The sequence below is a fragment of the Papio anubis genome, chromosome 4 (assembly GCF_008728515.1).
Source record: "Papio anubis isolate 15944 chromosome 4, Panubis1.0, whole genome shotgun sequence".
NCBI classification, from domain to species: domain Eukaryota; kingdom Metazoa; phylum Chordata; class Mammalia; order Primates; family Cercopithecidae; genus Papio; species Papio anubis.
The window spans coordinates 177,844,462-177,856,933 of NC_044979.1; the positions used below are offsets into that span (position 1 = coordinate 177,844,462).

The 12,472-nt window shown below is 47.7% G+C and overlaps 1 protein-coding gene across 6 annotated transcripts in view; it reads left to right on the plus strand.

The window, feature by feature from the left end:
• Nucleotides 1-3,722: 3,722 nt before the first annotated feature.
• UBASH3A (ubiquitin associated and SH3 domain containing A) overlaps nucleotides 3,723-12,472 on the plus strand; it is a 49,124-nt gene continuing 40,374 nt past the window's right edge. Inside the window, exons 1-3 of one of the 6 annotated variants that reach the window (XM_031665767.1) lie at nucleotides 3,723-4,452; nucleotides 6,406-6,459; nucleotides 9,729-9,915. In XM_031665767.1, the coding sequence (XP_031521627.1) occupies nucleotides 4,382-4,452; nucleotides 6,406-6,459; nucleotides 9,729-9,915 (312 nt within the window). In that variant the 5' untranslated portion in view covers nucleotides 3,723-4,381. The remainder of the gene's footprint in view (nucleotides 4,453-6,405; nucleotides 6,460-9,728; nucleotides 9,916-12,472) is intronic. The other 5 variants (XM_021935475.2, XR_644437.3, XM_021935478.2 and 2 more) reach the window with 5 other exon arrangements.

The following is a 12,472-nucleotide window of genomic DNA, read 5'->3' on the forward strand; positions in this document are numbered from 1 at the left end:
CCAGCCCCAAAAGAATATTATTTAAAAATCAAGTGGAGTGCAGTGGCTCACACCTGTAATTCCAGCACTTTGGGAGCCTGAGGTAGGTGGATCACCCGAGGTCTGGAGTTCCACCTGAGGTCTGGAGTTTCACATAGTGAAACCCCATCTCTACTAAATACATAAAAATTAGCCAGGCATGGTGGTGCACACCTGTAGTCCCAGCTACTTGGGAGGCTGAGGCAGGAGAATTGCTTGAACCCAGGAGGCAGAGGTTGCAGTGAACCTAGATCATGCCACTGCACTCCAGCCTGGGTGACAGAGTGAGACTCTGCCTCAAAAAATAAAAATAAAAATATACAAATAAATAAGTGTCATAATACGCTCACATTTAATGGTGAAATATTGAGACCTTGTCCTCTGAGATGGAGAGTTACACAAGAAGGTGCACTAGTACCACATCTGTTCATCATTTGACTTGGGGTCCAAACCAGTGCAATAAAGCCAAAAAAATAATAGAAGGAACTATTATGCGTAGAGCTGCCACGAACATTCATAGACCAGTCTTTGTGTGGACACACATTTTCATGTATATTTACCTTTATAAGAAACCCTCCAAATGTTCCCCAAAGTGGTTAGACAGTTACGCATTCCCACCAGCACTGTGTGAGAGCTCCTGTTACTCCCCAGCCTTGTGTAAACCTGGTAGTTTCCATTTTAGGTCTTCTGGTGGGTGTGCTGTGGAATCACGTTGTGGTTTTAATTTGCATTTCCCTGATGACTAATGATGTTGTGCATCTTTTCATGTCTATGTATATATCTTCTTTTTGCAAGTATCTTTTTTGATATTTTGCCCATTCTTAAACTAGATGCTTGTTTTCTTATTATTTAAGTATCTATAAAATATTCTGTATATTCTAGATACAAGTCCTTTGTCAGGTATATGTAGAGTGATATACCAGTCTGTGTTTGACCTTATTATGTTCTTTATGGTGTCTTTCAAAGAGCAGAAGTTTTCAACTTTGGTGAAGTCCAGTTCATCAATTTTTTCTTTTGTTGGTTTATTCATTTTATGTCCTAAGAAAACTTTGCAAACTCCAACATAGCAAACATTTTTTTTCTAGATTTTCTTAAGGAGTTTTATAGTTTTAGCATTCACATTTTGAGTTAATTTTTGTATATAATGTGAGGTAAGGGTTGAGGTTCATTTTTTCGCATACCAATATGCAGTTTTCCTGGCACTAATTTTTTTTTTTTTCTTGAGACGGGGTCTCATTCTGTCATCTAGGCTGGAGTGCAGTGATGCAATCACAGCTCACTGCAGCCTTGACTTCTTGGACTTAAGACATCATCCCACCGCAGCCTCCTAAGTAGCTGAAACTAACACCACCATGGCTTTTTTATTTTTTTTTTTAAGATGAAGTCTCACTCTACTGCCCTGGCTGATCCCAAACTCCTGGGCCCAAGTGATCCTCCCACTTTGGCCTCCTAAAGTGCTGAGATTATGGGCGTGAGCCTCTAGCACCATTTATCAAAAGCATTATCCTTTCCCCCATTGAATTTCATTGGCATCCTTGTTGAAAATCAATTGATTGTAGGTGTGAATCTTTTTGCATTACCCAGTGACACACTGACACACCATGGCAACCTGATTTCTAAATGCTTATGACAAAGCAAGAGACAAAACCAGAGGGTTTAGCACTATAGTGATTAAAACAGTGTAGAATGGGCACAAAAAGGGACAAATCAAACAAGAGAGCATAACAGTTAGAAAAAACTAATCCACATGCAGTCACTTGATTTACAATAAGCCTCCTACTGCAATTCACTGGGCAAAGGATGGCCATTTCTTTTTTTTTTTTTTTTTTTTTTTTTTTTTTTTGAGACGGAGTCTCGCTCTGTAGCCCAGGCTGGAGTGCAGTGGCCGGATCTCAGCTCACTGCAAGCTCCGCCTCCCAGGTTTACGCCATTCTCCTGCCTCAGCCTCCCGAGTAGCTGGGACTACAGGCGCCCGCCACCTCGCCCGGCTAAGGATGGCCATTTCAATAGAGAAGTAGATGAAAGTTTACCCCTACCTCACACCATACACAGAATGAATTCAAATGGATCATAAAGCTAAATATGAACAGCAAAAGTAGCAAAACTTCTAGAACGAAACATAGGTGATCTTCATCAATGTTGGATCAACAACAATCTCTTGAACAGGATGAAGAAAACTAACCAGAGTTCCTACAAATTGGCAAGAAAAAGCAAACAACCTAGTGAGAAAAAAAAAAAAAAAAGAACAGAATATCTGAACAGGAACTTCCCCAGAGAAGATATTCAAATGGACAATAAGCCTGTGAAATGATGCTCAATATCATTATGCCTCAGGGAAATACAAATGGAAACCATACGGAGATACCACTACACACCACCCCCACCACAGAGTGGCTAAAATTAGGGACTGATAATATTAAGTGTGAATGAGGATGTAGAGCTTTGTACAACTGCTTGGCAGCTCCTAATGGAGTTTCACATGCTCTATGATCCAACAACCCCACTCCTAGATGCACACCTAACAGAAATGCATGCACAAGGCACTCAAAGACACATACAAGAATGTCCTCAGCAACATTAGTTACAATAGCAAAACAACTAAAAACTTCCTGAATGCACATCAACAGAGAAACGGATAAATGAATTATGTTATATTTATTTTATTTATTTATTTTTGAGCTGGAGTCTCGCTCTGTCCCAGGCTGAAGTGCAGTGTGGTGCAATCTCCACTCACTGCAACCTCCACCTCCTGGGTCCAAATGATTCTCCTGCCTCACCCTCCTGAGTAGCTGGGATTCCAGGCATGCACCACCATGCCTGGCTAATTTTTGTATTTTTTAGTAGATACAGGGCTTCAACATGTTGGCCAGGTTGGTCTCCAACTCCTGACCTCAGGTGGTCCACGCCCCCCACCCTTGGCCTCCCAAAGTGCTGGGATTACAGGCATGAGCCACCACGCCTGGCCGGTATATTTATTAATCGAATACTACACAGCAGTAACAGTGAACTAACTGTGGCTACAAGCAATAATGTGGATAAATTTTACAGGCATAATTTGAGGAAAAAGAAACTAGACATGATAGAGAATATGCTATATGGTTCTATTTATATGAGGCTCAACAACAGGCACAATTCGTGTACAAGCGATATAGCAGTTTACTTTCTGGGGGAGGGAGGAGATAACTGGAGGAGGCTGGGCTGGGGGCAGAGGTGCATCTGAGGTTCTGAGAATGTTCCAGAGCAGGCTTTCTCCACCTTGGCACTACTGACATTTTGTTGGGGAGACTGTCCTGGGCACTGTAACATTTCCGGCCTCTACCCACTAGTGCCAGTACCGCAATGTCCACCCCACCCAGCACCACCACCACCACCTCATTTTGGAAACAAAAATATCTCCAGACATCACTAAATGTCCCCTCAGGTGGAAGAGGTACAAAATTCCCCTGGTTGCCCTGTTTTATTTTGGGTCGTGGGGGAATTAGGGGTATGGGTTCATTTATGGAAATTCCTTGAGCTATACACATATGATTCATCAACTTTTCTGTACACATATTAAGCTTTTAAAGTTTTTAAAATAAAAAAACAAGTCAACGAATGACTGAAAGAACCAGTAAGTTTTCCAGCAGAGACAATAGATAAAGTGGGATTTAATGTCTTGTTTGCAGACAAGGAGACTGGGATCCAAGGTGGGTCAGGGCAGGGGGCCAGCAGGATCCAGGAGGGAACTCATTCCCTGACTTCTCCTCCCACTTCCTTCCCCCACGCTCTCACGCGTTCTTGCTCCCAAACACTAGACAAGTCCCTGTAGAGGCTGATCCCATGCAGGGGCTCAGTTGGACCTTTAGCCTCGAACCCCATGGAGGAAACAGTTAGGATTGGTGGACGCTGCACCCAGCATCCTGCAAACAGAATTCTGAAAACCGATATCTCATGCAAACAGGATATCAACTTTTGTCAGAAAGATCAAAAAGGGCTTGAGGTTTTTCTTCACAGCCTCAGCCTTGCCTCTCCCCCTCTTGCTTTATCTCCTCATTTCTGTGTGCAGGCGAGCTTCTTGGCCCACAGGCAGGAAGAGATGGCAGCCGGGGAGACGCAGCTCTACGCCAAGGTCTCCAACAAGCTCAAGGGCCGCAGCACCCCCTTGCTCCTGGAGCCCCTCCTGGCCATGGGCTTCCCGGTGCACACCGCGTGAGTACTGCCCAGAGACCCCGGGGCCCAGCCAGCGGGGCTGGAGCCAGACCCTGCTGCGGCCCCTCGCATGGAGCTGCAGGGGTGGAGGGCACAGCTTCCTGCCAAAGCAGTGCACCTTGCAGGGTGAGACACTGCCTCTGCACAGGGCCCTCCTCTGCTTTTCCTAAATGAGATGATCTTGACCAAGCTTGTCCAACCCACGTGTGGCCCAGGACAGCTTGGAATGCTGCCCAACACAAATTGGTAAACTTTCTTAAAACATTATGAGTTTTGTTTTGTTTTGTTTTGTTTTTTTAGCTCATCAGCTATTATTAGTGTTAGTGTGTGTGTGTATTATCAGTGTTAGTTTATGTGTGGCCGAGGGAGGCAAAAGAATCTCTCTGATGTTCTTGACCTTTTAAAGACCTGCTCCGCTGGCTGAATGGGAGACCCTGAAATGTGTGGAAATCAGAAGCCATGTATTACTCCGGGTGCTCCATTTTGGGGGTCTGGAGGAGCTTGGGGCCTGGTTGTAACCTCTTTGTGTGCAGCTCAGTGACTCTGAAGGTAGCATTTCAAGACGTTCAAACTCTAACATGAAAGGCCCCAAAGCCCGCTGTGTCTCTACCACCAGGACCACCTGTCAGCAGGGCTGTGCTTCCACGCTGCCCAGGGAAAGTCACTTGTCCTCAGGGAGAATCCCCTGAGTGTCTGATAACGAAACAGATGGGTAGGAGACTAGACACAGTGTGAGCGTGACCCTGCTGACCCAAGGGAAAGGCCTGCATGTGGAAGAGCTTAGCCCTCGGAGTTACCACTCTCGGAGAGGGAGGACATGATACCAACATTGGGTTACAGCTTTCATGGCAAACCAGTGCCCTAGATCCGACCCATTCATTTTTTCACATGGAAAAATGTATCAGAAACACACTTTTGGTAACTTTGAGTTGGGGAAGGAGCTAAACTTTCCTTCCACACTGTAACAAAAGCTTGGCCAAATTGGGTGAAGTAACTTTGAAGCTAGATAAACCCCTTTCTTCTCCCCAAGTCAGTGCTTTGTCGTCACTGTTATGTTCGAGCTAAGTCGGAGGGCTTTGAATGGGGAGTGGGGTCAGGCGTGTGCAGGGCGGCCACCAGGCACCGTCCAGGCAGCACAGACAAGGCAGGTTTCGTCCACTGCTTGCCACCCAGTGCAGGCAGGACACTGGGCCCAGAGAGTGCATTAGTGGCAGGGGTGGGACTCAAACCAGGTCTCCATGCCTTTGAAGGAGTTCACGCTGGATTTTACTACTAAACCTGTAGCATGGACTCCTACTCAAAATTCCTTCCAGTTTAAACATTAAACACGTGTTGGAGGAAGAGAAACGTGTATTAATTTTCCCACACCAGAGCACCTCAAAGTAAGGGCCCTGCACCAAGGCTGCCCTGTTCAAACCTCTCCAGGTGGCCACAGCCCCATCAGTACCCGCCCAAATAGCAGCATTGGGCATCACGTGGTGGGCTCCTCATGGATGCCCGCCATTTCCAGTACGCATTCCTGATAAATTACCTTATCTATATTCCATTCTGTTTCATCTGGTCCAGTTCTACCCAATTCAATGGAATGTACGTACGTCCCAGGTTACCGTGATGAATAAGACTCAGCCCTGCGTTCAGGGAGCTTTGGTCTAGCAGGGGAGAGCCGTGGACGCAAGGGGACTGTGCGAGCCGTGACAAGTGCCTGCCTGGGTGCTTTGGGAAGGGCTGTTTCCCAGCGGGGGAGAGGTGTGGGAGGCGAGCCTGGGGATCAGGCCGTTTCGCTAAGTGATGCTGGGGCGAAGGAAGCATTTGTCAGGGAAGTGTGTGTCCCAGCTGGGGGCACTTTCCACAAGGTGGGTCCATTTGCTCTAGGCAGTGGGGAGGGGCAGGCCAGGGAATGGGATTGCAGGAGCAGGCGGAGGTCAGGTCCTCAGCACTGAGACCCCGTGCCAAGGGTTGAAGCAGGTAGCCAGGGAAGGAAAGTGGTGGGGAGGTGTGAGCTGGTCAGCATTGTCCAAAACCACAATGGCAGCACTCAGGGGACAGGCGCCTGGGCACGCGCCAGCTGGAAGTTCAGCATCAGGCCCTCTTCAGAGCACATCCCAAAGATCCTGGGTGTGCAAGGCTACACCCCCCCACTCTGACCCTTTTCCCAAGAATGGGCTACGTGACTCTGTGCCTGTGTCCGCTCTTCTGCAGGCTGAAAGCATTGGCAGCCACGGGGAGGAAGACGGCGGAGGAAGCCTTGGTCTGGTGAGTGCAGCTGCTCCTGTAGACCTGGGGGTGTTTGGACTGAATGCCCTGTGCTCGAGGGCTCCCTCCCACCAGGGTGGACACCAGGAAAAGCCGGGAGCCTCTGGGTGGGATGGGGCCACTGCGGAAGTAACACAAAATAATCTCCCTGCCTATCCACAGTGCACTGAGGGAGCGGCACAGGGCTTTGGTTAACCATGGAAAGAGATGGAGAGAACTTTTAACAAGGCTTTTTTCACTTACAAATCTGATTCAATCCAATTTGACTGCCAAGAAGTACAGGTTCATGTGCTTTGTTGAGTAAATGGGGAAGACATAATTGTTGTGTTGTGATAAGCACATAAATTAGGGTAATTGTTAGAATAAAGTAAATAATTAGGGTAAAAATGGTAACATCTGGGTTATATATTAGTACTGCTACTATTCAACCTATATGAGTAATTCAAGAGTAGGCTAGGATTTTGCATCCTTGTGTTTGACTAAGTCCTCCTCAACCGCCTACTACAATGGACAAGATTGAGATAGATAGAAGGATGTTTGTGTTTATTGATAGAAAGATTTGAGACATAATTGACATCTTTGCTGATAGAAATAGCGGCCACCACACTCTGGGGCTGCCTCTGAGGAGAAGGGAGTTTACTGGTGGTCATGAAGCCCTCTAAGGGCGCCAGGTGTGTGGGTCAGGTGAGGCTCTGATTCGAGGTGGCCTCACTAGGTACCAGCTGCGTGAGTGATTCTGCAAGCCACCCGCTGCCATGGGCCTGTTCTCTGCTCTGGGGATGGAGAGGAGGGTCCCCAGTTCTCTAAAACCCTCTCCTGCCTGGATGTGCTGTGGGGAGTCCTTCATCCTCTGCCCTGAGGTAGCCTCGGGGAAAATCAAACAACAAAAGCCAGGTCCCTGGAGGCTGGAGCCCTCCCCAAAGCAGGAGGCAGTTACTGATCCTGGGCCTCTGAGTGTGCAGCGTTCCCAATGGGATGCTCCTCCTCCTCCAGAAAGTGTGGGCCACCGGCAAAATGGGCAATGCCTTCACAGACCCCACTCAAGCCAGTTGCCAATTTTGCATCAGAAACAAGCCCACTGCTGTGAGGGGCATGGCCAGCACCCGCCCATTGCAACCCAGTCAATAAGACTGGGAAACCCACCAAAAAACAGGGAGGCACTGGGGTCCCCTAGACTCAGTCAAGAGCACCCCAACCTCTCACTGGTAACCAGGGAGGTGGGGCAAATTAAGATATCATTAGAGCAAACAAGGTAACTCCAAGCGTTGATGAGGATGAGGGAAGCGGGGGCCTCACATGTCACTGGTGTCACTGAGGGAGGCAGTGCTGGGTGTCTGCCAACCCTGGCAATGTGCACAGCCCACCAGCCTGCTTGAGGATCTAAGCAGATTCCCTGTAGAAACGCAAGGAACCTAAAGAGACATGTACAAAGATCTTGATTACAGGGTTATTAAATGGTTTTAAAATAAAATAATTTAGATGTTCATCAATGCGGGAATGAACAAGTGCAACATTATATATGTACATGATGAACTATTACACAGCCTTTAACAAATTCACACTGACGAACTTCACTAGACACGTGTGTATCAACGGGGATTAATTGCAAAGACATGGCGGAGGAAAAATGCCAGTTGCAGAATAATTTGAACAACAGCTTATGATTTATGTTAAACAAGTGCTATCTGTAAGTCCATTACTTAACTTTCTGAGAGAAGACAAAGCAGCTTCACCCCCGGGCTGAACCCTGGAAAGGGGGAGGGTAGGAATCACGATGGGAAGGACAGGTAACTTCCTTTGTGATTTTTGTTGAAGAGAATATGGTCTTGCATAAGTTCTGTTTCCTTCAGTGATTGAATACTGCTTTCTAAATTGAAAATTATATCACAAGCACTTCGCTGAGTAATTAGAAATTCTTCAAAAGCATGATTTCTCGTGAATGCACGATAAATCGATTTGCTATCAGTTATGGAGTTTTTCTTCTTTCTTATTCTAAATAACCCTAAATAAATGTTTCACGTGTAAAGTTTTGCCTGTACAGTACTTCGTGCTCTTTCCTCAGGAGAAATTTCTGGAAGTAGAATTATTAGTTCAAAGGGTGTAGGCATTTTAAGACTCTCAATACCTATGGGCAAAGTGCTTCACATAAAAGTTGAAAAGTCCGTCCTTAAGTCCTGCTTCACCCTTGGCACGTTGAGCAGAACTTTTATACTTTTTATTTTAAAAAATCTTTGTTAGGCCGGGCGCGGTGGCTCAAGCCTGTAATCCCAGCACTTTGGGAGGCCGAGGCGGGCGGATCACAAGGTCAGGAGACCGAGACCACGGTGAAACCTCGTCTCTACTAAAAATACAAAAAATTAGTCGGGCGAGGTGGCGGGCGCCTGTAGTCCCAGCTACTCGGGAGGCTGAGGCAGGAGAATGGCGGGAACCCGGGAGGCGGAGCTTGCAGTGAGCTGAGATCCGGCCACTGCACTCCAGCCTGGGCGACAGAGCGAGACTCCGTCTCAAAAAAAAAAAAAATCTTTGTCAACTGGACAGACGAGAAAAATGCTGTCTCGGAGCTATTTTATTTTCATTTTTATTGTTAGTGACAAAAAACTCCTATGTTGGGTCATCCGTCATTTTTCCTTTAATTTAAAATAACTGTCTGCCTGAAATCCCAGCTACTCAGGAGGCTGAGGCAGGAAAATCGCTTGAGCCCGGGAGGCGGAGGTTGCAGTGAGCTGAGATCGTGCCACTGCACTCCGGCCTGGGTGACAGAGCAAGGCTCCATCTCAAACATAAAATAAAACAAAATAACAGTCTGAATCTAAAGAAACGTAGTGGCTACCAAAATTTTGTCTAGGTTTTTGGTTTTGGTTTTTAGACGTAATTTGAAGTTTGAGGTAAAATACAAATAGGAGGTTTTCCCACAAAATTTTCCCACACCATCAAAGAGATGCTGGGCCCACAGATCATTTGAAGACCAGGTTTTGGGTCTTGATGTCAACTTCCTTTCCTTTTTTTCCACCTTTGACTTTGGAATCAGACTAAGGTGGGTCTGAGAGCAGCACGGGCACTGACCAGGTCTGTGCCACACACAGCCCTGCTGCAGGTGCCTCCCACCAGTAGGATGGCTGTGAGATTAATTTATGTCATGAGCATATATGATGTGTTCAGTGTGCCCTATAATTCTGCATTGCTGTCATTGTCATTCTCTTGTGTGTCCTCGAAGGGGAAAAATCTTTTTGTTGTGACAGTGGGTGAAGCCGGCTTGCTCTCTGTTGCAGGCTGCATGATCATGGCAATGACCCTTCCCTAGATGACCCCATCCCCCAGGAGTATGCCCTTTTCCTCTGTCCAACGGGGCCCCTGCTGGAAAAACTTCAAGAGTTCTGGAGAGAGAGCAAGCGCCAGTGTGCAAAGAACAGAGCTCATGAGGTCTTCCCGCATGTGACACTCTGTGACTTCTTCACGGTGAGTCAACCCAGTGTGCCTTCGATGCTCATCATCACCGCAGCTGGAGGCATTTTTCTATGCTAACTAGGCCGTGATGGGACAAAGTTGACTTATTTAAATGGGATGGTCTAGAACGGCATCATTAGCTGGCACCTTCATGTGAGCAGTCCTTTATTTTCCTCTTTGCCTTCATCTGGTCAACTCCTATTCATCCTTCAGAACCCAACTCATTTATCCTCTCCCCTTTTTGAGTCTTTTCCAGCTCCCCAGGCAAAAGAAGTTGCCGCCCATTTTCTTGTTCACGTGTCTAGTGGCACTTTTGTATCATATGGGCCATGCGTCTGGTGCGGCACTGCATCCCTCACCAGACCGAGTCCCTCAAGGGAAGGCAGATGCTTCACTCCTCATCTTTGAACCCCTAGAAACTACCACAACCCCTAAAACAGAGTTGGCCCTTCCAAAATGTGTGATAAGTCAACTCAAGGACAGGTGATTGTTGGCTACTCCCAAATGCAGAACTTTTCCTTGTCTCAGGGACCAGCCCTCTGATTCAGAAAGAAATGGCCCAGTGGGTAGCTTCACGGTGACACAAAATGGCCCCGTGGGCAGCTCCACAGGGGCACTGGAAAAGCAAGAAGGATGTGGGGACTGCTCAGGAGAAAATAAGGAGAAGGGAGGGACAGACAGCCACTGCCCTCCTCAGCTCCGCCAGAGGGGCCTGAGGAAGGGCACACCCACTTCCACTACCACGGCCTGGCCCCAACTCTGCTGTTGGCAAACTGATTTGTTCCACCCATTTCAAGGGATTCCATCAGGGCCCAAGGAACCCTCCATTCCAACACCAGGCCCCTCGGTGCTGGATGGAAAGGAGGAATGCAAACCTCTGCAGGTAAAAGATTTCTGGAAGATGTCCCAGGAGAAGCAGCACCTTCCAAAGCCTCCAACCACCACCCCAGATTGCCCGAGACTTGCAGGGATTCCCAGAACACAAGACTAAGCCTGGGAAATCCCCAGGCAAACCGAGAGAGTTTTCACCCTACATCGACATCAATGGCACTTGTGACAAGCAGACTCCTTCTGGCTCACCTTCTGGAGCTAACATGGAAAGGCAAGGCAGCCCAAGTTGTGTGACACAGCTCAGAAATCAGGGTAGGCCTTGGCCCCCAGCTCCTTCCCCAGTCCACTGAGGCACAAGCACACACACACACACACACACACACACACACACATAGCTCACACACATAGACACACACAGATTGACACAGAGACTTACACATGCACACAGATACACACACATACATGCATACAGACAGATATAGGCACACAGACACACACAGATAGACACAGAGACATACACACGGCACACACAGATATACGCACATACATGCATACAGACATACACAGAGACACACAGATACACACAGACTTACACATATATACATATATACATGGATACAGACATACACAGACACACACAGACACACATACATGTACATAGGTACACATGCACACAGATACACACAGATATACACACACAGGAATACAAAGATACATGCACATAGACACACACAGACACACACAGAGAGGCACAGACACACACACAGAGACACACATTAGATACACACACATACACATGTGCAGACATGTAAGCACCACATACACACATATGCACACAGATACACACATGCATACACACAGACACACATATAGACATACACAGACACACAGACACACATAGACATACCCACATGCAGACACACACAGACACACACACATATAGACATGGGCAGACACACACACACTCACACACCTCCCTCTGTTGTCAGCTCCTCCCAGTCCCTCACCCTGGGTCTGGCCTGGCCATGGTTAGTGGAGCTCCCCTCGCAGCCAGAAGAGTGTAACGGAGACTCACTGTGTACCTTTGATGCTGTAAAATGAAAACACTATCTTCTGAAGTGTGATATTGATCACAGCTACATTTATAATCTGACTATTCTTGAAAATTACATATCCGAGGCGAAGAAACACAATGTGAGACGGATTCAGGAATGGACATGGGTTCACTGGGTGGTTTTGTGTTGAGTGCTGTTGAGGGCTGCAGACAAAATAGACAGGGAGGAACGTCAGGCCGGCCTGTCCACAGGGAGATGGAAGCCGCATTAAACACTGTGATCTGGCCTCATATTTGGGCTTGTAAGAAGGACTATGGAAAATTCCAAGGGCAGCCCGGTGCTGGGAAGAGAAGGGATCAGGTCATCTCCCGCCAGGAGGATGTGGTGTCAGGTTTCCCCTGTGGTCTGATGTGGCCAATGGCACTGGGAAGGTCTTCAAGCCCAGGAAGCAGCCTGGCCAGGGCAGTGGGCAACACCAAGCCCAGATGCCAGGAGAGGCTGTGTCTGGCTGGAGGATGGTAGTTGGAGCCCCATGGGCAAGGCTGTCGGGCCAGCACCTGTCGGGCTCTGTGGGCAGGCTGAACCCTTGAGAGGGATTCTCCAGGTGACAGAGAGCCTGCGGCCTCAGGGGTGGGAGTTGCATCAGAAAGAGGGTCCTACAGCCACATGGGGGCCATCACGGA